This window comes from Cibotium barometz, chromosome 10, assembly GCF_041138505.1.
Source record: "Cibotium barometz isolate CiBa-2024 chromosome 10, ASM4113850v1, whole genome shotgun sequence".
In the NCBI taxonomy this organism is placed as follows: Eukaryota; Viridiplantae; Streptophyta; class Polypodiopsida; order Cyatheales; family Cibotiaceae; genus Cibotium; species Cibotium barometz.
In genome coordinates this window covers 7,376,184-7,404,057 of record NC_141055.1, presented here as the reverse complement: position 1 = coordinate 7,404,057, position 27,874 = coordinate 7,376,184, and the positions used below count along the sequence as shown (strand labels likewise).

The window sequence follows — 27,874 nt, the reverse complement described above, 5'->3', positions numbered from 1 at the left end:
GATACTACCACTACCGCTCGTCTATCCCACCTGTGCACGAGAGGTAGGTGCTCGGTCCTAACCATCTCTATGGCCCTGCGTGCCTCTTCATCTCTCTGACCCTGTTGTCACTCATAGTGCTATAAACTTAAAGTGCAGTCTTGGCAAACCTATACTTTACAATGCCACTGAGCGGCAGAAATAGCACTGTTCACATTTTTTTATCAATGTTGTTGAGCGGCAAAAATAGTGGCGTTGACTTTTTTATTAGCACCATTGTGACTGGCGGAAGTAGCGACGCTGATGTTTTTAACAGCGCCACTGGGTGACGAAAATAGCGATGCTAAATTTATTTGACAGCGCTACTGAGTGGCAAAAATAGCGTGGGATATAGCGACGGTTATAACGTGGGATATAGCGTCGATTATAGCGTCAAAAAAATAGCGACGCTTACACCCTGACACTTCTCAAAATCCTTTTATAAAAGCCACACTATAACCGTTACTAACCCCTCTTTTTGTTGTAGTGAGCATAATCAAGATTTACCTTCTACATTTTGAAATAAAAAATATATAAAAATAAATGTTTGCATCCTTTAAATAAGGTAGGTAGAATAATCAAGATTTACCTTTTACATTTTGAAATCAATCTCATCAAGAGGCTAGCATATTCTAGCACGAGGAATATTCTAAAAAACCCCATCATACTGGTAAGCACATTTTTGAATATTTTGGCATTAATTGTTTCATGAAGGCTATACTTATTGTGTGATAAAATAAAATCATTATTTTGAAGTATTAGTCTTACACTTTCTATCTTTATTATAATGATCCTATGGGCAAAATGAAGAAAGGTTACAAGAAAATCTTTGTGATGCCATGGTTGTGGGCTACATGTTGCGGTGAATTTTAAGGGGATTTTGAGGTGTCAGGATAACATTTTTAAGGCACCTAGAGTGGATTGACCAACTACTCTTTTATGGACAACCCTATGTGAACCCATGTGTTGTTATATTTTGGTTGAGCTTGTGGACCTTCTCCCTCCTACCCTAACTTATAAAACATTTTTTGTTGGGCACCTAGGAGTGGATTGACCACTAGTCTTTTATGGGGACAACCCTATGTGTACCCATGTGTGGTTATATGTTGGTTGTAGAGCTTATGGGCTTTTGTCCCTCCTACCCTAGCTTATAAAACATTAGGATTCTTCGCTAATTATCTCATTTTTTGGGATCTGATCTCATGCATTTTGGAGCTCACAATAAAAAGCACTCATCTACACGTCATTTGGAGCGGATAGAAGTTGATTTAAAATAATGTTGGGTTTGTACTTGTTCTTAATAGCAACATTTAGACTTAGATTAGGGAGATCTACTTGATGATAATTTTGAACTTGGAAAATATTCACTTGTAACCTTTTCTTATAAATCAATATACAATAGGTTTAGGTCCACTTGTTGTGTGCTTGAATTTGGGTGTTCCTCTCCACCCATAAACTCTTTCTCGCAAAGTACAACAATTCCACATAAGGACATTCAATATTGGAAGTTCATGGCTTAGTCTTTGTGTTTGCTTATTCTTTATTTGGTATTTCATATGAAAAATAGGCCTGATGCTGCTGAAAATCATATCATATCATATCAATGACTTGTTCTCATTCATATGGGCTTATAGCACTAAGACTGTAGTACTGTTTCCTTTCCTTCCATGTGAGAAGTGGAGATTGAGGCGATCAAAGACTAATTAATTTACAATTGTCACACAAGAATTGAGGACAATGTTGAGCTTAATTACTTGACGCAGAGTGTATGTGAAGGATTACCTAGGTTCCACGACACTCATGGACTGTGCGTTATGAGAAATATGGCTGACTGGATTGCTGGAGGAATCAGTCGAATCCAAAGGTGCTCTGAGGTCACTTAATACAACAAATGCTGGCTTGGTGGGTATTTCCAATATATCAGACTTCCCAGAAAGCATCAAGGTTACTGTGGACATGGTTGGCCTTAGCTCTGCGATCTCTTGAGTACACAACAATGCAACACGAACTACACGTATGACTTCTCCAGTAAAGGCGGCAGTTGATCCTAGCTTTGGGTCTACTAGCTCCAATTGTCGTTGTTGCTGGTACAATCTCCACATCTGCACCAACATGTACACAAAACTAGGTTGCTTCAGTAAAACTCCTCACAACCATCTGCAATATGATGATGCGTGCACATAAGTTAGTCTCTTTTAGTATTGAAACTAAACACATCATGTTATTCTCCTTCCCAATATTGACAGTGATTCCCACACCAACGAGGTGTAATAAGAAGCTATGAATGTCTCTCTTTACATAAAGAGTCAATATATTATCTGCTTATTTAGCATAGCTCTATCTATGTGTTAGATGCACTGATCACATTACCAATTCAAGAAGCCTTTCACTTGAATTTCGCCTTCCACTTAAGACCTCAAGGGTGACTACGCCGAAGCTGAAGACATCAACTTTTTCAGTGAGCTCTCCATGGATAACATACTCTGGGGCGAGGTATCCTCTAGTTCACCACACATGGAAAATATGCAGTTAATAAGACCTTGACACAACATCGATCCCCATGGCTAAAGCGGTAGCTATTACAGAAGAAACAGTACTGTCTCTGAATATATCCTTGTCCTCCCTAGCGACCTTGTAATATTATTCTAAGATTAATTTTGCTTAACTTCCTCTAAAGACTTACAGGGTTCCAGCAACTCTTGTGTTGATATGTGACTCCTCGTCTGAGACGAGTCTAGCAAGGCCAAAATCTGCAATAATTGGGTTGAGGTGATCGTCCAAGAGAATATTGCTCGGTTTGATGTCTCTGTGGATAATGCGGACCTGAGATTCTTCATGCAGGTATGCTAAACCTCGAGCCATACCCAAAATTATGCCATACCGAGTAGGCCAGTCTAGCGTTCTACCATCCCTCAAATCTCCTGAACACACGATAAGAAATCACAAGCTTTGCTATGTCTAATCAGTGGATAATTAGGAGTACATTAATAGCTAGTCCACATCAAGAAAAAATATATAATTGTGCATTAAGATGTTTTTGACACTCTCTCTATTGGGTGTCCCTCTAGTTGCCCCTGATCATCTCAGCCTGATTACCATCTTAATCAATTACTTTTTTCTTAATCAGTGTATAACTAGGGTCTTAATGCATATGCTTATTACCGAATAACAGTGCGTCCACGCTTTTGTTGGGTAGATATTCGTACACTAGAATTCTCTCTGGACCTTCGACACAACTTCCCAACAGCTTTATTAGGTTTTTGTGTTGTACTCTGGTTATGAGGCTGACTTCATTCATGAACTCACGCCTCCCTTGCTGGCTTCGTGAAGATAGCTTTTTAACTGCAACATGCTGTCCATTTGGTAACGTTCCCTGCGTTAAGCGTCATGTGCACAACAAAGTAGGATCATTAGGAAGAGGAGGAGCAGTCGAATCAGTTGACGCTGCTTGTAATTAGAGCTGGCAAGGAATTTTATCGTTAATTTTCCGCGCGAGACTAATTATGGATGGCTATGGATAGATTATAGCTGTTATAATACCACCTTGTAGACAGGACCGAATCCACCCTCTCCAAGTTTGTTGTCAGGATGGAAGTTCCTAGTTGCTACCTCCAATTCATGCAATGAAAATACGTTGGCCTTTGGTTGGAAGATTAATGGTTGAGCACTGCAATTAGGCGCATCTGGCCCAACGATATACGGGCATGAGCACACAGCTGTTATATATGTATCCATCGTTGAAAAAAAAAAAGGGAAAAAAAGCACCTTTTCTTGTTTTTGCCTTGTGTCGCCGCACAAGCATGAGATATACTAGAGCTATAATTGTGGCAAAGATAGCTCCCCCTGCAACAACGCCGACGATGACGATTGCGATTTTCCACCCTGGAATTAGTTGAAACCAGCTTCGGGCTTAGGTGGATTAATTAAACCTCGGCTCTCGATTAAAACTAATTATATAAGACAATGTTAAGAAGTTGTAAAAGCATTCGTCATGATCGGTGAGGTAAAGCCTGTGGGTTTAATTCAAGTGTTGAATCCAGATGCTACCCCATAACGATGACGGGATTATATTAGGGGATTCATTAAAGTTTCTTTGATCTGCAAATTGACAGTACGAAATACCACCTTCTGTTTTGTGTGTGGCTGAGGCCGGTACTGTGATCGGTGAATCAGCGGAAGGTGGTGCCGGAGTTGGCGTGGGCGCAGCGGAAGGTGCCGTGAAGAAGCTGTAAGGCTCGTGACGATAGTAGCAACTGGTTAAATGCAATTGTTCGCCAAGAGTAGGACCACAAAGTGTCCTCCATGTATGCTGTGAGAGGCACTGAGAGCACTCTGATTCGTTAAGATAATCCAGGCATTGAGCCAGGGCATACTCACCCTCCGCGCTCTCGGCTGCATAGCCACCGTTTTCGGGAGCTAGCCTGGTAACATTTTCCATCAACGACTCAATGGCTGCTAAGGCGACGGGATCGCTGGTACTAATATAGCAATATCCTATCACATAACTGAAATCAGGCGTGAAGAAAGACTGGTTGTCATAGCGGAGGTAGCAACCATCTAACTGGATGCGAGCTCCGATAGAGGAAGGGCAACGGGTCTGCAATGTGCTGGTAGCATTGGAAACGCAATCGAAACAGCTGTGCAATGATTGGTCTCCGCGGCACTGAAACATGGCGTAGACTCTGTCGATGCCGGAACCCGTGGAGGCAATGGTGTACTTGGTCCCGGAGGAAGAGAGGCTTGTGAGGTTGCGCAGAACCGACCCCAAGTTGTGCTGGTATGTGCTGCTGAGGCTGTTGTTGTTGGACGTGGCATTGTGCAGGCAGCCATAATAGGTAACACCGAGAAGAAGAAGAAGAGGAGGTTGATGATGAAGAAGGAGGAGGAGGAGAAGATGAGTAAAGTCATGGAGTCATTCTGTAGAAGTATAATCTTCTGGCAGGGTTTATAAACGTGGAACGAGAGGCTTAAAAGTAGAGCTTATACTGAACTACAGGATTTATAAACGTGGAACGAGAGGCTTAAAAGTAGAGCTAGGATGGCGATTGCTTGCTACACTTTGCTCACGCGTTTTTGACCGTGCATGCAAGTTGCCCTTTACTTTTTAACCTCACGATAGGTGAGTCTTGGCAATTTTTCTATGCTAGATAATAGACAATCGGTTTACCTACTACATAATAGATAACTACTTTACCTACTCGCTACTAATAGATGAGATGAATCTAGTAGGTATAAGGTTAGTCCTTAGTTCCAAGCTGCGAAGGGTGCTTCGATTTACGGCAACGTAAGTTCATCTTGTGTAGTGATAGTGGTGAACTCCTACAAGATCTATCTTAAGTGTATACTTTCGGAATCCTGATGTCATTTCATGTCGCCCCTTTGGCCTTCAAAGGGTTGTTAAGTGTTGAGTCATATGCAAGAGATTGAGACTCACTGTAGCTGGCAATGGACTAGTCACTAGGGGAATTATAACCCATAGTCTCTCTCGCTCTCTCTCTCTCCTCTACTCGAGATGCATATTATATAAATGAGGTCGTGCGTAGCTAATGGCATGCGAATCGATTCCTTCTTCTTAAATGGCCTGCAAATCGACTCCCTTTTCTTAAATTGTTTATGAGTTGATTCCCTCTTCCCAATTGGCCTATGAATTGTTTGCATTGTTTTCATAATGTTGAGGGACCATGGAGATCATGCTGCTTTTCTTCCCATCCATGCATATATGTGACTACTCTCTCTCTCTCTCTCTCTCTCTCTCTCTCTCTCTCTCTCTCTCTCTTACACCTATGCAGCCCAAAAAGAGGAAAGAGGGGGGGTCGACGAGTTCGGTATTGGACGCTAAGGGTGTGTACAATTTGTGTCATGACATGCTCATAGGAGGGTGGCACGTCTGCAGCAAACGGAAGGCACATCAAGAGCGATGGGGAGCATAGCAAGGTAGCCACAAGGTGCACATGTGATTGGAGGGGGAGGGAGCTTTAGAACAAAACCTTAGAGGTAGATACGCTAAGGTAGATAACTCAAGCCCCAATTACAAATGCGAAGGGATTAGCCAGCTCCCTTGACCATACTTATGAGGTTATTGGTGGTCCTCTCATCTGTCTTTTCTGATAGTCTCATGTTGTAAAATAACCAGAAGAAGGGCCATAGCTGAAGCTCCTTCCCCAATGCCTAGTGGGAATGTCAAATGGTACCCCACCAACAGTTAACACATAGAAGAGACTGATGGCGGGCGGCCAGCCAACCCCCTGAGGCAGATGGGCAACTAGGAGTTCAATAAACACTGAGAGAAACAAAGTTCCTCAATCCCAAAAGTTTTGGCTATGAGGGTTGAGCAAGTACCAAAGGAAACTCCCACAGTGACATGATCGATGGTCTACTGGACGGGAACATCCCACAGAACTCTTGCCCCCTTGGTGCAACTAGAGTGGACAAGTCCTCTTGAGCAGGGCTTGTTCCAAGGGATGAACCTATTGCACTTTGTGGGAGGCATGTAGGAGCACATGGCCCCCACATCTGAGCTTTTCCACCTAGTACTTGAGTGGGCATGGCCAACCACCACACCACGCAAGGTAGGAGTAATTGCTCTCCCCTTTGAGAACTCTAGTTTTCCTTTGCTTCCACAATAACCCTCGCTCTTCACCCCACTCACCTTCTCGATCCTATAGTAACAACAAGAGGATCGAAGAGCCCCTCATAGGAGCTATGACAAGAAACCTCATAGCAAGGCCTTCGAATTGCACTAAGAACAAGGCCCCATCTCACAAATGAATGAAACTGAGGGGAGACCACAAGGCAAAGCCGTATTACTTAAGAGAGGCAAAGGTCGACCATCTAAAGGAGGTGATACATAAACTCCCACAAATGGCCAAAGGGGAGATCGTCCCCAATATATGCAGGGTGGATGCAGTCAATCTAGTGGAGGAGGTCCTAAACACAATGGACATGGTAAGCTCTTTGTTTTACCGGTGCATCTTGTTCAAGACTAGCCACGAAAACTTCTCTCGGTAGAGCCTTGATTGGCTTGTTTTATGGACCTCTCCCTCCAACTAAGGGCATGGGTTGGGGTACTAGAGGATTAGTGCTGGAGCACACCTAATACCTCCTTAACTATTATTTCTGCTTCCTTTTCAAAGAGGAGGACATGGCAATTAATGCCCTAGGTGCTAACCAAACTCTCCTCTCTCCCACTTCAAAATTCTCTCCCATGGACCCGAAACCCACCCTCTGCCCATTTTGGGTTGAATTCCCAAACCTGCGCTTGCACTCGTACCCTCTATTAAGCTTCTTGTAGAATAGGTGGGTAGACTCCTAGGTATCAGACTTCTTCTTAAATGGCCCACAAATCAACTCCCTTTTCTTAAATTGTTTATGAGTTGATTCCCTCTTTGCGATTGGCCTATGAATTATTTCCATTGTTTTCATAACATTGAGGGACCATGGAGATCATGTTGCTTTTCTTCCCATCCATGCAAATTATGTGGTTGCTCTCTCTCTCTCTCTCTCTCTCTTTTACGCCTATGCAGCCCAAAAAGAGGAAAGAGGGGGGGTCGAGGAGTTGGGTTTTGGATGCTAAGGGTGTGTACAATTTGTGTCATGACTGTTGAAATTTGGGCATTGTGATGAGCTATGGTGGATCAAATACTAGAATCAACATCATTAACAAAGTGATTAGCAAATAATTAAGATGTAATTAGTGGGTAATTAACAAATAGATTAATGTAGGCATGGATACTCAAAAACCAGCAAATTCTCATTAGGGCTATGCCTCAATTTATAGAGTTTACATCAAGCATCAAATCCCACTGATTTCTCCATGATTCACTCCCAGAATATCTGCACCTCTTGCTTGATTCTCTCCACCTCTTCTCTTTTTCCTGAATATCTCCACCTCTTGCTTGATTCTGTCCACCTCTTCTCTTTTTTCTTGAATATCTCCCAGAATAACTCCACACTTCCCAGAATATCTCCACACTTCCTAAATTCTCTCATGCTACCCTTTATTCTCTCCCAGTAGATTCTTCTCACCTTTTCACAAGTTCTTTCACATTTACTCATCTTCTTTTACAGCCTCTATCCAAGAGCTTGTTCCCACACACACCCTATTCACTTGTATTTTCAACACCTCCCCTCAAGTGAATAATCCTAGCACACCTAGACCCTATACCAAGTTTGCCTCCCCTTACTTGATAGTCCGCGACCAGTGTCTACTCCTCCCCTCAAGTTATCTTAGCACACCTGGACCCTATATCAAGTTTCTCTCTTACTTGACAGTCCGCGACCAGTGCCTCAAGTCCCTAAACTCCATAGTCCTTAACACTCTCTCTCTCTATGTGTCCAAGGCTACTATAAGTGCCCGCGACCTTGACTAAAGTGCTCACACATACATCTACCACGTGGCCTACATCATCGGTGGCTCAGAGGTGATTTTACTTTGTTGGGGCAGGTTACATTGGGTTGTGGGGTCTCTCTCTCTCTCTCTCTCGCAGAGATTTTCACATGGCTCCTTTGGAGCCTCACATCTTCTCTTGTCTTCAGTCTTCTTGTCGTGTGGCAGCATCTCTCCACGCGTCCGTCTCTTCTTTCAGTCTTCTTGTCGTGGCAGCATCTCTCCACGCGTCCGTCTCTTCTTTCAGTCTTCTTGGGGCAGCTTCTCTTCTTGTGGCAGCTTCTCTTCTCGTGTCTATATCTTCAGATCTTCTTGGTGTGGATCTTCCTCTTGTCTTCAGTCTTCTTGTCGTGGCAGCATCTCTCCACGCATCCGTCTCTTCTTTCAGTCTTCTTGGGGCAGCTTCTCTTCTTGTGGCAGCTTCTCTTCTCATGTCCATATCTTTAGATCTTCTTTGTGTGGATCTTCCTCTTGGAAGGAGATGTTCTTCTTCTTTCATGGCTGGGGCCATGAGCTTGTCCGTCAGGTCTTTTTGCTCCATGTGAGCAACATGTTTCAATGTTTTGCTGACAGTTCCTTTGGGTTTTTGATGTTTATCTTGTGTCATTATGCAATGCAAACCCAAATTTATGCGGAAGGTCTTACCTCTTGCCTGGACAAGGGCAGTGTTTGATCCCATATTTACACTGATGTAATGTGCCCAATACATAATGCGTATAGCATCCATTCTTATGGACATTCCAAAATGCAACTCTGGCTGTGAATAATCTTGAATTTGAGTGAGATTTATAGGCATTAACCAAGGGTTAAATGCAAAATGATGATTATCCCAATTTTATCAGCACAATTTTACCAGAAATTACATTAAATCAAGGGTAACCAATTTGTACGGGATGGTTGGAGTATCAAACCAACTCCGAATTGTAATCTGAAGATATAGGGATGTGTACCAGATACCTAATGGTTAATTTGAACCCTCAATTGTACCAAAATACAGTGATTAGTACTGATTAATCATTGATTAGCAAATTAATCCACTGTTTTGTGTGCAAAAAATAGAGTATGCGGGGAGTCCAGATCTGGTGCCTTAGACTTCAAATAAGCTCAAATTCTTTCAAAGCCATCAATAGCAATGAGTCTAGTAGAGGATTAAGCTAAGAAACACAAGATTTGACCAAATATTGAAAGCTTAATCTCTGTTTTACCAAAGTCACATGCAGATTTGATGAAGAGCTTGGATCTCACTGTAGACTTGATGAAACTGAATTCTGTCTTCACCAGCTTGTAGAGCATGCTTGAAAACACCTTGGGCTAAGAGGAATTAGAGTGATTCACCCTGAGTGAGTGTAGATCTGAGATCTTCTGCTGAAAAACGTAGCTTGCTAAAACAGAGATTTCTCCTTCATCCGGTGGTGGTTTGCTACGTTGTTTGGATGAGCTTGAAGAGCTATGAGATACCTATCATGTGCTAGAAGGTTTTGGCCTAATTTTATGTGTGCAAGGAGAGGGAGCTCCTCCACCACTGGCTGGGGGTACAGAGGTGAGTTGAAAAAAGAGGGAAAATTATAATTTTCTACTAATCCTAATTAGCAAAATAATTAGCAAGATAATGGGCTCACAAATTAGCATGGCTCTAATACCATGTTGAAATTTGGGAATTGTGATGAGCTATGGTGGATCAAACACTAGAATCAACATCATTAACAAAGTGATTAGCAAATAATTAAGACGTAAACAAATAGATTAATGTAGGCATGGATACTCAAAAACCAGCAAATTCTCATTAGGGCTATGCCTCAATTTATAGAGTTTACATCAAGCATCAAATCCCACTGATTTCTCCATGATTCACTCCCAGAATATCTCCACCTCTTGCTTGATTCTCTCCACCTCTTCTCTTTTCCCTGAATATCTCCCAGAATAACTCCACACTTCCCAGAATATCTCCACACTTCCTAAATTCTCTCATGCTACCCTTTATTCTCTCCCAGTAGATTCTTCTCACCTTTTCACAGGTTCTTTCACATTTACTCATCTTCTTTTACAGCCTCTATCCAAGAGCTTGTTCCCACACACACCCTATTCACTTGTATTTTCAACAATGACATTCTCATGGGAGGGTGGCATCTTTGCAACAAATGGAAGGCACATCAGGAGCGATGGGGAGCACAACAAGGTAGCCACAAGGTGCACATGTGATTGGAGGGAGAGAGAGCATTAGAACAAAATCTTAGAGGTGGATAAGCTAAGGTTGAACGTTAGCTTAATTGATTGGGTGATAACTCAAGCCCCAGTTACAAATGCAAAGGGATTAGCCACCTCCCTTGACCATAATTATGAGGTTATTGGTGGTCCTCTCATTTGTCTTTTCTAATAGTCTCGTGTTGTAAAATCACGAGAAGAAGGGACATAGCTGAAGCTCATTCCCCAATGCCCACAAGGCTAGTGGGAACGTCAAATGGTACCCCACCAATAGTTAACACACAGAAGAGACTGATGGTGGCCAGCGAACCCCTAAGGCGGCAGATGGGTAACTAGGAGAAGAAGGGCCATAGTTGAAGCTCCTTCCCCAATGCTAGTGGGAACGTCAAATGGTACCCCACCAATAGTTAACACACAGAAGAGACTGATGGCGCCCAGCCAGCCCCTTAGGCAGATGGGCAACTAGGAGTTCAATAAACAATGAGAAAAACAAACTTCCTCCATGCCAAAAGTTTTGGCTATGAGGGTTGAGTAGGTACCAAAGAAAACTCCCACAGTGACAAGACTGACGGTCTACTGGACGAGAACATCCCACAGACCTCTTGCCCCCTTGGTGCAACCAGAGTGGACAAGTCCTCTTGAGCAGGGCTTGTTCGAAGGGATGAACCTATTGCAATCAGTGTGGGAGGCATGTAGGGGCACATGGCCCCTGCATCTGAGCTTTCGCACCTAGTACTTGAGTGGGCATGGCCAACCACCACACCACGCAAGGTAGGAGTAACTGCTCTCCCCTTTGAGGACTCTAGTTTTCCTTTGCTTCCACAATAACCCTCGCTCTTCACCCCACTCCCTTCTCGATCGTGTAACAAGAGATCGAAGAGCCCCTCATAGGAGCTATGACAAGAAACCTCATAGCAAGGCCTTCGAATTGCACCAAGAATAAGGCCCCATCTCACAAATGAATGAAACTGAGGGGAGACGACAAGGCAAAGCCGTATTACTTAAGAGAGGCAAAGGTCGACCATCTAAAGGAGGTGTTGCACACCTAATACCTCCTTAACTATTATTTATGCTTCCTTTTCAAAGAGGAGGGCATGGCAATTAATGCCCTAGGTGCTAACCAAATTCTCCTCTCTCCCACTTCAAAATTCTCTCCCATGGACCCGACACCCACCTCTGCCCATTTTCGGTTGAATTCCTAAACCTACCCCTGCAATCGTATCCTCTGTTAAGTTTCTTGTAGAACGGGTGGGTAGACTCCTAGGTACCAGATCTTAATTTGAGATGGCACCCTCAAGCAATTGACATTAGTAAGGAACTTCTCTCCTCTCTATGCATCAATGTAGGAGATGGGTACAAACCATTATCTTCAAAAATATCCCCAACACTTGCTTCCACTGTAGGGGCAAGGATCACTTTATCAGAAACTGGTGTACGAAGTCCCCCAGACACATGTGATGAAGAACAGTCCCCTTTAGGACCTAAACAAGAGGATAATGAAGGCTTTTGGATTTTTGTAAGTTTTTTACGTCCAAAACACTCAAAAAAACGTGCATGACGCTGTCAAAAATCAAGCCTTAATACTGAGGTAGCAGAACCTTATTTATTGGGACTCGTTGGTACGAGTTTTTTTTTTTCAAGTCTCTCAAAGTTGGTCAAAAATTAGTATCCTTTTTACACGCATCATCAAACCCGCTTGCACGCTTTTTTTTCTCCCTCCTCGCTTACTCTGTCCCTGTGCAAAGTCCCCTCTCTGTCATGTGTGGCCAAGGAAGTGTGTTCTCTCTCTCTCGCCTTGCCGACGGATGTAGACACGTAGGCCATGTCTACAGGGTTCCTCGGTCACTACCCCTTAGCGAACGATTGTGCTTGAGCACGGCTGGCAAATGGATATGGGTGAAGGTGGACGAATGGTCGATCGCCGCATGGCTATGCCGTGAGAGAAAAAAAGACTCAACATGCCACCGTCATGTGAAAAAGTACTACTAATTATTGCTTCCTTTTCTTCCCTTTAAACCGCATTATCCTTTCAAGTTTTTATTGAAAAGATATGTACTAATAAGCACCAAAATACTTTTTTGATTTAAATAATTAATGCAAGCGTTAGTTGTAGAAGATAAGGTACCAAAAGGCATTACCTTAGTTATACGAAATAGCAAGACATGTGTCTGGCTGTTCGCGATAGGAGCGCAGAAGAGGACACGTGTCTTGATGCATGTGTGAGTGGAATCGGGGGAGCTTCTAGAGGGGGTTCTCTACGCCATGTGAAGGATCCTTCTCTCCTACCTTCTAGAGGTGCTTATGAGGGCCATGTGTAGGATCTTCCTTTCTCTTTGGCAACTCACATGGGCTCGTGTTATTTGTCTATTCCGACATTGGTTTCTTTCTTTTTATCTCGATTTTGGTTATTTAAGTCTGTTGGTTTTTCGATGTTTGTCGTCTCTTTGCAGATGGCTCCTAGACTTCCCTTGAGGGATATCACGAATAGGGAGCGGTCTCCATGTGTGTAGCATGAGTCCTCCAAACCTTATGCTAAGAAGGTGTTTGATGCAATGTTTGCTGATGCGGTCGCTGCAAGACAACGATCTCCCCGGTCTCTTGCTTCCACACCTCCTGTCAAGGATGCAACAACGAGTTCTATATCTCTTCACTGCCATGATCTTTCCGAAAGCAATGATAAGAAGGTCATTGTTGCAAGATCTGATCCCAAACCTTCAATGCATGTGCGGAGAGATGATGGCCGTGGGGGTGGCCTAAGGTTCTATTAATTAAATGCCATGTCAGTGGCATTGTACGCCCCTATTACTCATTGTACTAATAGGGGAATACAATGAGTAACATATTCAAGACTAACATAGCTCAGGGGGTTAACCTCTAAGAAATTTTATGTATCACATGCATTCAAGGGGTATTTAAAAAACCCCTTACACTTACATACTTGTATAAATAAAATGACTCGTTTTTCTTCATAAACTTACAGTTTTTTTCCAAAATTGGTTATAAAAACCCCTCTTGTAAATGTAATTCTATAACTTTTTTGAATTAATATACCCCTCCTGATGAACTCACGTGCTACACTTACATATTTTTAGGTGAATCCCTTGAGTAATGTAGCAAGGAACCATGACTAGTGAATTAGACAATATTGAAAAGAAAAGGCCAAGCCAATCTAATCAAGCTTGAATCAAACCTTAGGGCCATGTCTATTATTGGATGAGACTAATATATCCTGGGAACCATGTCTAGTCATGAGTCATGTTCATGAGAGAAAAAAAGACTACATTGAAAGTGGTTTACCAATCCTCAAGAGACATGTAAGAGAAAGGACTACTAAATTATTACTTTCCTTGTTATTTTTTGTTCTTTGGAATCTGTAGAGCATGGAGGGCATTATGCTTTTTGTGAAGGTAGTTGTGATGTAGATATTCATGCCATAGACAAGGAAGAAAACACTAGACGAATAATCCTTTTCAAGCATCTAATTTAGGAGAGGACATTAAATGTAGAGGGTGAGAACATTATTTTTTTGATAAAAGTGGTGTTTCACCTGTCCATTTTCCTCTCATTACATTAAATGCAAGCTAATATAATGGGGATTAAGAGAGACTTCTATGATGAGACTAGGCTCCCTAAGATTAACGTTTCTTCTCACAATCTCTATCTTGACTCTTGACCAATCCCCCCTCTTGATTAGGATGAGACTAGGCCCCCTAAGGTCAACATTCTTATCACAATCTCTATCTTCACTCTTGACCAATCCTCCTTCTTGTCTACTTCATTATGAGAACTTATACACTTGGCGTGACTTGTTGCACTAGTATTTTTGAATTCTCGTGTGTGGACATTGAATCCCACCCCACCAATATCTTATGAAGTCTTTAAATTTTTCTTTTCAAATTGGATTGATTGAAAATGCTCATGGGTTCGTTGTTAGCTTGTTATTATATTCATAAATCGAATGTGCTATTGGTGTGCATGAGATGTGTTGAAGATCTTGTACATGAGATATGAATATATTGTTGTAACATGGCCACGCTAATTGGAGCTAGAGCAAAAAAGAGGGGCTCTAACGACTATTTTAGGATTGAGCTAGCCATTTTTTAAAGATTACCCAAAATTACTAGTTTTTCTCAAGTGAGTAACGAAGAAAGATTCACCGAGATTACACTACATGTCAGTACATAAGATATGATATTTGAAAGATTTGTCCAATGTATTTATACATTCAAGTTCATATTTGCCAACCTAGATCTATATTTATACCATGATATTGACCTCTTATTTTCACCCTAGTTGGAGGTTGACCATCCCCAAAATCTGATATTGTAAGCTAAAGGTTAGCAAAATAACAGTTGATTAAGGGTGGTTTCTATTAATGTTATGGGGAACTTTGGTTTGAGCCACCAGTGGATAAACATGGAATTTCCAAGTCTTTGGAAGGATGTGAATATTATAAGAAAGAAGAGGGCATATAAAGAAGACAAACATGAATGAGACTCATACTTTTGATTCTTACAAAGGAGGGGAAGGCTCATAGTACTATCATATAGGATCAAAATGAGGGTCAAAAACCACGATATCATTAGGTGGGTTTTGGACTCAAAAAGGTTCTCAAAGTTAAGAGGGAAATCATTAACACTACTAAAAAAAATGGACCAATGGGAGGTGGAGTTGGGAGCTATCTTTTTACTATCTCTTTACGATTAGACGGGAGCTTCACTTCTCTCCTTTGGGGCCTTGTTTTTTAGAAAACCCCCATATCACATGCATGCAGAGGCTCAGGGGGTTTACTTTTAGGAAGACCTACAGATAACGTGCATTCAAAGGGCATTACCATTTTTGTTAATTTTGACTTAATAAACAGACCCCTTTTTCTTTATAAACTTATGGATTTTTCTCAAAAAGCCATTTTCATAAAATTTTCTCAAAATCTTGGTCTGAAAAACCCCTCCTAATAATTGCACATAGTAGACTTATATATGTTTTAAGTGAACCCCCAGTGCAGAGGGTACTACTAAAAAGTAGGCTTACATACATGGTTTTTGGGAGTATATATATTATTTCTTATATGTTTACATTCCTTCAAATACATTAGTAACTAATAAATACGGCACATACTGTGAATGCAAATATATAAATGACCTAATTTAAAATAACTCTCCTATTGAACTTACATGACATCATATATTTGTTTCAATAACCCCCCTTGTGCTTCTCCCTCAGTATTGCTTTCTTTTTTCCCCACCACTCACCCACTTTCTTACACACCTCTTACATACACAATTATCCCCACACCTTTTTGGCACTTTTCAAACTTGTTTTTGGATGGGGCCCAAAAAATCACTTTTGTGTGTGTTTTTTTTCTAACTAACACTTTTGTATTAGTCAAATTATCCTCCATAACATGCCTTTGTAAGATGCTTCATTTCTCACATCAACTGTAGTTCTCTTCAATAGTTATGGGTATATATTTTATTATATTTTTGATGAATTACTAATCGTACAAAAATATGTTTAATTTAATTTGTGTAGGATTCAGCTTAATGGAATGTGCAAGTGGGCACAAGATTAATATATAGGTATAAATGTGCATAAAGTTATTTTATTTAACAAGGCCCACTAGCAATTTTATTTGGGCAAAGGTTTTTATATGTACAAACCTTAGGAGACTTCATATGGTTAAAAATGTGTAAAACAATACCCCAAAGTAGAAAAGCAAGCCCAATTTGTACACTCATCTATTCTTAGCTCCTTGGGCTATTTTTATGAAATAAAATTCTCTAAATACTCAAGTCGTGGAAGGGAGCTATAGGCTAGATTACACCCAATCTTGTTTACTTTACTGTGTGGTAAACTCTATCCCATCCTTTGATGATGAAGTTATTTTATTTCCTTTGCTTTGTGTTATGTTATGTTATTTGATTTTGTTTTAATAATTGATTTATTTTATGAGTTTCTAAGTATTTCTTCTAGAAGTACAAAAGGGTAGTGTGTAGAGCTTGGGTGTACATTCTTGAAGAAGGTTAAATCATGAGAAACCAAACCAAAGAGTAAAGGGGGGAAAGCTTAGAAGCAACCAAAGGGTAAAGGAGAGAAAGCTTAGAAGGGCAAAGATTGAATGGTTATGGGATTGAATGGTTATGGCGCTGATTGATGCGCTGATTATGCAGACTGCAGTTTGCGCCTAAAGCTTCACCTAAGCTTTTCTTAAGCTTTCGCCTAAAGCTTCACCTAAGCTTTTAATCAAAGCTGCGTTGATTATTTTAATTAAAAAAAACTTTGTTAAGCTTTAAGATTAAAGCTTTTTACAACAAACCTTATATATATATATATATATATATATAAATTCATTGAGGCTATTCAATTTGAAGCTGCTAAATTAAGCTTTAAAAGCTTTATTAGACTGAGTTTTTATATATAGAAAAAGCGTTGCGCGCTATTTGAAAAAAAAAGAGCTTATAAAATAAGCTTTATAAGGTGTAAAATACAAAGTTCTTTTTTAAAAACAATTTGGGGCAGTTAGTTGCACTGGTGAGTTTATTTTTCCTTCCATTCGACTCCAAGTTTCTTGCACTCAACCAATAAATTGGTCGAAAATTTTTGGGAGCTTTATTAATAAAACTGCACTGGTGTTAGGCTTTTAAAAACAAAGCTTTGTTAAGCTTTATTAAGCTTAAATAATAAAGCTTTGATAAGCTTTATATAAAAGGACTTTATATATATATATATCTTATTCCAACTACCTCTCTACTTCTGCCCATACATCAGATTTTGGAGGCTTAACCATTAAGCTTTAAAGTCTTGATTTAAGGTTTAACAATCAAGTTTTTTATATGTATATATAACAACTTCATATCTTTAATATATTAGTTGCTATATTTTTTAAATAGGAATTACTCTTAACCATTAAGCTTTAAAGTCTTGATTTAAGGCTTAACAATCAAGTTTTTTATATGTATATATAACAACTTCATATCTTTAATATATTAGTTGCTATAGCTTTTAAATAGGAATTACTTTGAGACCTAAAATTAAAGCTTTTAATAGCTTTAATCATCAGAGACCATAGACACTCATCGGTCAAGGAAAAATTAGAAGAAAACGTCTTGTTAAATGTCCATTGTAAAATTAGACAAGTAACTTAGTAAAGTCTACTCCAACTATCCATTTTATTTCTCTGATGATGAAGAGAAAAGTTTATATGCTTATAATTAAAATCCCTCAACTCACCTCATTCCTAATTTAGTTATACTAACTGTTCACATGTTTTATTTAAAATTTCTCAATGCCTTTTCACTATTAAACAACAAAGCATGACATATAAATTGGGAAAAATAAAAACATGCTTTTCGTTTAAGTCTTATTTTAGATTAGATGTTATGTGATATTTAAAAGACCTCACCTAAAATTTTCTTACGAGTTTCCTTGTCTTGTAAAGTCCGACAACCTTGGTTTGAAAATCAACATCGAAAAAATGGCCGAGCAACCCTCGATTCGACCACTTTTATAGGCAGGCTCAGAGAGACTATCGGACCACATATTTACCTTCTAGTCAAGAAACTCATCGACCATGAACCTCCCCCATCGCCCTTTTGCAAAGGATGGACTTCTATCATACTATGGGAACGAGGAATTGCTTGGAACTCCACAACCAAAGTTGTGGACTTCGACATTACGACTGTTACCCATAATACATTCCTTGACGCTTTACCCAAGCTGTTGTATATTTTGTATTTCTTCAACAAGATTTCTGAAATCCGTATCCACATACCCAATTTTGGCGACGTTCCCTATAATAGCTATCACTAACCTCATGAACACATTCCCTCGACATCTTTTTAGACAGCAGAACTCATGGCATCCTTGTCCCTAGATTAAAGATGTACTTAAATTTAATTCTTCGATTTTGAATTATAAACGTTAGTAGATTTCTTTTCATTTCTTTAGATTGTAATTGTGTTCCTTCCTTTTATTTCTTTAGATTGCTATTAGTTTTCATTGTAATTAAATTGTAATGGTGCTTAACCTCAAGACTCCATCACTAAACCAAAATTAATTGTACAGCATAGCATCCTTATGTCAATTTTTTTTGATGATTATAGCATTATGACTCGGTCATCACCCCATGATCCACTTACACAATCGGAACTCATGCGACTCATGACACAGTGTACCTGTTTAGCATATATAAGTGAACAGAACCATGCTATTTTCAACAACTATTACGGATATTCAACAAAAACAGGCAATAAGATGAATGGTCTAAGCTCTGGACACATGATCACGAGGGATGCTTTGTATTTATACCTATTGGAAACACCACTGTTTTTGCCACCTTCTGGAGGGAATGGTCTAAGCTCTGGACACATGATCACGAGGGATGCTTTGTATTCATACCTATTGGAAACACCACTGTTTTTGCTCCAAGCATACGTTTTTGCCACCTTCTAGAGCGAATGGACATCATACATGGATATACTATAGAAGATGATTCATCAATAACAGATGAAGAATTTATAAATCGATTACATTACCCTAGGACCAGATTATCCCCGGAGAAGATACTAATACCTGACCATACCCACATCATTAGAAGGATGTAAACTTTATTCAAATTTTTATTGTATTCATTTCTCTTATTATGTTAAAACTCTTTATTTTGAAAGTGGTATTTCATTGTCTTTATGACCGTAGCAAATCGATTCTCCATTTTTCAAAGTTTTTACGAAAATCGCATATGCATACGAAATTTATGTTCTTTAAACAATGTATCCTCTATAGCTTAGTGAATAATGTTTCCAATATTTCTATGAAACTTTTATCTTCTAAACAGTGATTCAAACACTTTACAAGTAAGCTTTTCGTTTCTAACCTTACAATAGTGATCATGCTTAAATATTCATTGATAAAACTTCAAGATTTTATTTCTTATAAAGTCATAATTAAATATAATCGTAGTTACGTATGGAATTATAATCCGTTCGCATTATTTATCATTTTTTTCAATGTAAAGTATCATTACAGTCAAATATATAAAAAGATAAGACTCTCTATGCTTAAGTTTCGTGTTTATTATTTAAGTTTATGTCAACTTCAAAAGTAAATTAACCTTTCATCATCCAGACTTGTTTACTTAATCAATTTTATCTACTTTTAGTTTATAATCTCATGTATCCTTGAGTGTCAAAATTCTTTTGACAAATTATTTCAATGACACCAACGATGGAGGTATGTATATATATATATACATATACATATATATATATATACATATATATATATATATATACATATATACATATATATATATATATATTGAATTTCTTTTATACAACTTTTTCATGAGTATTTCTATAATCTCTTTTGAACCTAATAACCTAATTAATGAACTTTACATTCAACATTAGGGTTAGTTCAAGTTCAATAACTTAAATGAAATTTTTAGATAGAGAAAATTTGTGTCAGAATTTAAGTTTTGGAGGGAACTGGCCACTTCGCCTCAAACTTTTATTTTGAAAAGAAGTGATGTATGGAATTAATATGGTGGTATGGGACATCAAATTAGTTTCATATACTTACTCTAGACACATTCATGTCTTCTATCTTTCTACCATCTTATGTGTATATATACAACGTGCCTATGTAGTATGGGACACTTAGACTCGTCTTACATACATTCATTTGATTGGTTCACTACATATGTATTTTATATAGCTCTAGTCTTCCACAACAATCATGAAGCCATCCTCTCATGTGTTTATGCAACTGTATATCGGGGATGCCCGTATATGGTATGCTGTGCGCCTCCACTGTTGGTTCATATGGAGGGGTGATTCTCGGGATACTTATGCCTGGCAAACATGTGTGTGGCTACCTTCACTATTTGTTTCAGTTGGTTCATATGGAGGGGTGATTCTCGGGATACTTACGCCTGGCAAACATTTGTATGGCTATTATTTGATTATTTATGAATTGTCTATATCTCAAGACGACATTGGGATTAATTGATGTGTTCAATTGATTGTTAACGTGGATAGCATCTCAGTATAGTAACGAGAAGTGCGAGGGTACCGATTGAGGTGTCGCACTGCACATGAGATGTGCGACGGTATCGGATTAAGGTGTCGCATTATATGAGGGTATCGGATTAAGGTGTCGCATTATACGAGGGTAGCGATTGAGGTATCGTATGGCTGGTGGATTGAGAGGTGGTGTGAAGATGATGATCATTTTTCTTTTGTATGAAACTTTTTGTACATGTTATCTTGATTTGATAATCAGCGTGACGATCACCAATTTTGGTGTCGCACAAGTTTTCTTGATAGGTATTCCATGTTCATAAGAACCTCCGAGCCATGCTTTTGTGCCTCTGAGCCATGTTCGGACCTCTAAGTTTACCTTGCAGGTTATGACATCAATAATCTTGTTCTCTTGGCATTTTTCTTACGCAATTGAGGACAATTGCTTCCTCAAACAGGAGGATTGTTATAGTTATATATTTTATTATATTTTTGATGAATAATAATCGTATAAAAATATGTTTGATTTAATTTATGCAGGATTCAGCTTAATGGAATGTGCAAGTGGGCACAAGATTAATATATAGGTGTAAATGTGCACAAAGTCATTTTATATAACAAGGCCCACTAGCAATTTTATTTGGGCAAAGGTTTTTATATGTACAAACCTTAGGAGACTTCATATGGTTAAAAATGTATAAAGCAATACCCCAAAGTGGGAAAAGCAAGCCCAATTTGTACGCTCATCTATTCTTAGCTCCTTGGGCTATTTTTATGAAATAAAATTCTCTAAATACTCAAGTCTTGGAAGGGAGCTACACACTTAAGGGGGGAGATTGCACCCAATCTAGTTTAATATGTGGTATTCGAGATTGCACCCAATCTAGTTTACTATGTGGTATTCTCTATCCCATCCTTTGATGATGACATTATTTTATTTCCTTTTCTTTGTGTTATGTTATGTTATTTGATTTTCAATTTAATTCAAGTCTTTATTTTAATAATTGAAGTATTTTATGAGTTTTTAATTATTTCTTCAAGAAGTACAAAAGAGTCCCGTGACATTTGTTCTCTCTACAAGGCCCCTCTTGCATTTGGCTTTTCATAATTTTCCATATTTATCTTCACAATGGCTTTACCTTCTAAGCAAAATGAATACATTAATGATCCTTTATTTTTTACATAGATTATAGCTCTCTTATAGCTTCTCTCCACCACAAGGCTCACCCAAGCTTTGTTATATCTACCATCATCCATATTTTAGGAAATTCATCTTCACAATGGTTTTATTATAGCTTCTCTCCACAAGGCTCACCTAAGCTTTGTTCTATCTACCATCATCCATATTTTAGGAAATTCATCTTCACAGTGGTTTTAGCATCCATGCAATGCCAAGATCAAGTAAGATTTCATGTTGACAAAGAAGACATGTTAAGCATTTTATTTTTGTGTGCTCGTGTTTGATGAGAGGCCTTGGCAAAAGTTCTACCCTTGATCGTTTTAAATTCTCTAATTATCTTTTTTCTTGTAGCATCACTTTTAGAGTGATTCAAGGAAGGGCACTACTATAAGTATGATTTATTTGGAAGTGAAAAAAGGTAATCTTTAGCATACTACATCAATTGGCATAATTAAGTGTGCTTCACAAATCCTTGGGGGGTTAAAAATATGAGAATGTATCATGTGTGTTCAAAAGAAGGTATGTTTTAATTCACTTTTTTTTGGGAACAAATGTACAGAAATGCACTTGCATAAGGGATTTATTTAATATATTGGAAATAAATTTTAAGTTTGTGTAAAAAGGGGTCATTTTAAATACTCAAAATTTAAAAATAAGGGGTTTTCCCACTATAACCCTTAAAAGCAATTGATATACGGATTTTCTATAGATTGATTTGCTCCCCCCACGCAATCCCCCCGGGCTCATATCACAAATCGTACTATCGTTTTTGGTGGCTGCAATATGGAATGGTTTTTCAATTATTCTATCTAAATCTTCTGTGAATGAACATGAATAAGTGATTGTAAGACCTTTCGCACTACACTCATGGGCAAAACATGAACTTTAGAATCTTGATGAAGACACCGCGTGCCCATGAAATGAAGAGGACTCTCAATCAAGTCTCACAGAGAAATTGAGACACAAAAGCTTAGTGAAATTAGAGAGAATAAGTGAAGCAAGATGTTCTTGCCTAAAGGAGAAATATAAAAGGATACCATATAGATCTGAAACAATGTATTGGCTCGTTTCTCATGATGAAAAAAGCCTTTACTTTCTCAAAATCATATGTAACGAAGTAGATTTGGTGTCACATGCACATGGGGGATAGGGCTTAGGGTCATTTACATGTGTGCCTTTGGGGCCCTTGGGCTATATGATACAATGGGCTCATGGGCATTGTACACACATTATTGATCATTTGAGTATTATCTTTCTCTTGGAGCTCTCATGCCCAAGCTTTCATGGTGAACTTCTCCCATATGAGATGTGAGGATGGTGACCCACACTCATGTTGTCACTGTATGCCTTGAGTGGCCAACCCTAGTTTCTTGTACTGGTTATCAGATCTTTGAATTGATCCATTTTCTTGATTTTTATTTGAAAATTTCGAGATTTTCTTGATTTTCTTAAATTTCTTGATCAAGAAAATGGGCATGGTGATTTTGGGATGATTGAATCTCTTTGATTTTTTGGTTAGCTTTGGGGGGCTATGGGTCACTGTGGATCAAAATTTGGGGTATCCCCTCTAAATTTTGAAGGGCATGACCAAATTTGGGGGAAATGTTTACTAATCATGATTAACTTCCTTAATCAAAACGTTTTTTTTTTAAAAAAATGTAGTCATTTCTCCTTGCTTGGATCTTAAGAGCTTTTGAGCTTCGATCTTCAATGGAATGCCAACAAAAGCGTGGGGGTTTGATTGAGGATGATCAAGGCTACATAACAACCTAGATTTTTCCCACTTTCATGGTGGAGAATGCGCCATCGTGAGGCTGCCGCCAGACTGTGCCATTTCGCCTGCAGATCCGTGGAGATTAGAGAGCCATAAGCACCTTGTATGTGGTGTAGCATCTAGTATGTGGGGCTTAGAAGCCTTTCGAGCTCGTTAAATATGGCGATTACAGTGCGCTGCTGGCCGTGAAGGACTGTGCGCGATTTCAAGCCTAATTAGATGTACAAGTAGCTGATGAGGCTTAATAAGCTTAATGATGCTGATTTTCCAAGCGATGTTGCTGTGTGAAATCGTTGACACCCGGCTGCGAGCGATCAAGTGAAAGCAAGCTTCATCACAAGGTTTAGTGACATTAACCCTAATGTTCTTCATTTGGAACTTCATGGCTGTCGTGTATTGCATCAAGGCGGCCATCAAGCTGTTCTTAAAAAGCCCTTCAAGCCATTAATCTTGGAAAATTATTCTTCAATCTCATGCTGTTAAGCATAATCAGCTCTTCATATGTAATTAGAGTTTTTCTCCTTGTTTATAAGGGAGAAAAGGGATTACATGATTTTCTTAGGGATTAATGGGAAGAGAAAAAGCATAATGTGGCTTTGCAAGGCATGATAAGCAAGGGGATTTGAAGGGTAAATTGTTTGAAGGTGCCCATGCATCTAATAAATTCTTGGATACATTAGTGAAGGGGATTGAAGAGTAACAAAACTATTCATGTTTCTTCACCAAGACTGTTGGATTAAGGCTCATAAAGATGTGAAATGCATGTGGTCTATGGGATGTGGAATTTGTTGGCTCTTTCATGCTATTCTTGTGTACCAAATGGAATGACTAATGCCTTGATTACGGATTCTCTTGCACGATTCACACATATCAAGTAAGATTGAATCAATTGGCATTTCCAGTCAAGGGGATTTGGGAAAGCCTTCATCATACAAATACTTTGATGTAATCTATGCTTAATTGATGCTTTGTGGATTGCCTATGCTTTTCTTATGCCATGGTAAGGGCATACTATGGATACTTGATGTGTTGAGATCACTTGGAAGTTATGGTACTATGCCTTTGAGATGAGAAGAGCATGAGTATATGCTAATGTAATAATGGATTGTACATGAGTTCATGCAAAGCATTGTAAGTCATCCTACCTACATCTTTGAAGTTCAAATCACACCTATCACACCACTTTGTACCCACATTCTATTCCTAGAATCTTGATGTGTGTGAGGGTATCTTGGCATTTGGTTGGAGAGGCCAAGGGATGGTTTGAATCTTTATTGCTGTGAGTGCCTTGGTAAAGCGGTAAAGAAGAGGATTAGGTACTTGGATGTGAAGAAATGGCTCCAACTTGTGCCAGTTTTGACCTAGGTACGAGAGTGAGAAGTTCTTGGCCGGGATTTCGACAACATTGATACACTATATCAACAACAATTGGATTGATTCTGGCATCAACAACATCTTACATTTGGCATTGCATGGGCAAATGCAAATATGTCACATGGTAAAGTGATGATAGACAATGGCAATGGCATTGCATGAGCCTATGTTACATGCACGATTGGGCAAATGATGCCTTTGTTTGGATGCGAGTGATACAAATTTGTTGATGGAGTGTTGATAAGAATTGATGTGAATGTTGGAGATTGTATTGGGACCATATCTATATTGAGATTTGATCCAGAATACAAAGAAGATGTTGTCCCAATTTTTTCAAAAGTATTTCACAGAGCTGATCAAGAAAATCACTAATCATTCATTGGTGATTAAGAGTCTCTATTGGGCAATCATACATCTTGGAAGAGACAATTGGAAGCTACAAAGAGAGCTATTAACCTTTTGAATCGGACATCCGTAGGGCACCCAAATTAGGGTTTAGTAGTAAATTAAAACCCTAATTCAGTCATAGACTCTTAGGGTTGTCAAAAAAGTGTTTAGAGGTCTTCATAATAATCTCTTAGGGCTATCCAATGAGCCAAGAATCACTCTATTTGGACATCGTTTGAGGAGTCAAAACTAGCAAGTTGACTTTGACTAAGAAGTCAAAACAGAGAATATCTACACTTTGACTTTGGTCAAACTCTCTTAGGCATAGTTAGTACTTGTCATCCACAAGCCCATATGCCAAATTTTATCTAAATCCATTTACTTTTGAGTACTTTATGACCTAATTCCTATTTTCAGCAGTGTCGCATAAACCCTAAAACAGAGACTATTAGGGCTATTTGAAAATCTTCTGTTCTTACATATTTGCATTTTACGTCACAAGATCTTTCAATAGATCCCTAGATCATCAAATTCAGACACCATTTGGCCTTCTACAAGTCATTTTTCATTTTCAGCCATTATGCCAAGTGGGCGTCCATTCAAGCAAGCGATGAAACTTCAAGAGATAAGGGAAGATAGGGAAATAATGAATGAGGATCTTGTAGAGGATAGTGATGAAGAGTATTTTAGGGACATGCAAGCAAGAAGAAATGTTTTTTCCAAGCAACCTTCTTCAAGCATATTTGGTGTACATGGACAAGCATTCTCTCAAGCAAGGCCAACCGGAGCTTCTTCATTTTCAAAGACAATGGATGGAAATGCCTATCAAAGGTCTTTATCATTTGAGAGTCAAGACAAAGGACAATATGCTTTTGAAGACATAAGGATTATAGAACATTATGATGTAAAAGCAAGGCTTAGATTTGCCATGATGCATGTATTCTTGTATACAAGGTTGTTGGAATCAATGAAAGTGCAAGCTTTTCTTGATTATATGGTATCTACTCGAGTGAGTAGTTTATGGTTAAAAAGAGGAGAGTCATTTGCACAAAGATTGTTTGCATTTGATGGGGCGAAGGAGTCATTTTCATGGGACTCAAGGATTGGATTCATAATTGGGATGCTTATTTTCATGCCTTTCCTTGTGAGTGACGAGCTTTTCTTGATTATATGGTTTCTACTCAAGTGAGTAGTTTATGGTTCAAAACAGGAGAGTCATTTGCACAAAGATTGTTTGCATTTGATGGGGCGAATGAGTCATTTTTATAGGACTCAAGGATTGGATTCATAATTGGGATGCTTATTTTCATGCCTTTCCTTGTGACGAGCTTGCCAAAGTGAAGAAAGTGACTTCTCATTTCAAAGGAAGAGCTAGATCTTAGTGGTTGAAAGAAATGCACAACTATGATTGGGATTGGTAGAATTTGGCATATGATGCTGTGCAATACTTTGCGACCACCTAAGAGAAAAATTTCTTTAGAGATCGACGCATGGTATTCTCATATGAGGACTCTCTATCTAGCTATATGGAGAAATATTGGTACCTTTCCTTCTTCATTTCCAACATCAAAGAGAAGAAAAGTATAGAGGGTTTTGTGCAAAGATTGGTATGCAAGTATCTCAAAATAATTTGTAAATTGATGAGGACATTGGTCTAGATGAGATCATGGTGTTGATGGGACTTGTCCACATGCATGCCCAAAGGGTTAATCACAAGGGCAAGTTTGTTGAGGTAAGTAAGATAGAAATGATTCAATTGGTGGTACCTATTCTTGGCTACATTTCGTGTTTTAATGGGGAAGGAATGCTTCATCTCATGTTGAAAGATTTGGATATCAAGATTGATAAAAGAGGTTACCCACTCACTCAATCTTTTGGTCATTGCATGGAGTATGACTATGCGGGTCTTTATGCACACATTGTGGGTGTTGAAGTTGATGAGACGCTTGCTGTAATTTCTGGACAACAAGTACATGAGGAGATATCGATTCGATTCTCTCTCGACACAAGACACCACCAATGTATTCGTGGCCAATGGGAATACACAAGTTGAAAATGGAAATGTTTGGATTACTTCCATAAGTGCTTTGATGGATACATTTTTGGCTTATGATATGATGCCACGAGATCATAAAGACTTGATCATTGAGGATATTTTGGATATGCATGCAATTGTGTTTGACACAAGGGATGATGATTCATGTGATGACAAACATGCCTATGAGGATGAATTTGACATATGCCATGCACATGAGGATGAAGATTACACTTATGGTGAAGACATATGCATTATTGGTCATGGTGACATTAGGCATCTTGATGATGATGCTTATACAAGTGTTGATGATTCTGTCAGAATATGCGCTAAGATGAAGACAAGATCTAAAAACACGAGAGCAAGTGCACTGTAGAAAAACACAGAAATAGAGAGAGAGAGAGAGAGAGAGAGAGAGAGAGAGAGAGAAGCGTATAACTCTACTATATACATAAGAGAAAATCTTGAGAATTGAATACATAAGTGTCGGGGGAAAGGG

At 39.0% G+C, this 27,874-nt stretch overlaps 1 protein-coding gene across 1 annotated transcript; it reads right to left on the bottom strand.

The window, feature by feature from the left end:
• Positions 1–1,703: 1,703 nt before the first annotated feature.
• LOC147634498 (cysteine-rich receptor-like protein kinase 2) lies at positions 1,704–4,987 on the bottom strand. The gene is made up of 7 exons (XM_086803573.1): positions 4,144–4,987; positions 3,784–3,900; positions 3,562–3,701; positions 3,181–3,391; positions 2,702–2,939; positions 2,389–2,518; positions 1,704–2,120 (listed from the first exon to the last, which is right to left on the bottom strand). The coding sequence occupies exons 1-7, from the start codon at positions 4,688–4,690 to the stop codon at positions 1,797–1,799; spliced, it is 1,707 nt and encodes a 568-aa protein (XP_086659699.1). The 5' UTR covers positions 4,691–4,987; the 3' UTR covers positions 1,704–1,796.
• Between the last annotated feature and the right edge of the window lie 22,887 nt (positions 4,988–27,874).

Coding starts and splice junctions, on each gene's coding strand:
- LOC147634498 (XM_086803573.1), bottom strand. CDS start 4,690: ATGTTTCAGTGCCGCGGAGACCAATCATTGCACAGCTGTTTCGATTGC. Junction 3,901..4,143: donor AGCCACACACAAAACAGAAG/GTGGTATTTCGT, acceptor AACTAATTCCAG/GGTGGAAAATCGCAATCGTC. Junction 2,940..3,180: donor CGTGGACGCACTGTTATTCG/GTAATAAGCATA, acceptor TCGTGTGTTCAG/GAGATTTGAGGGATGGTAGA.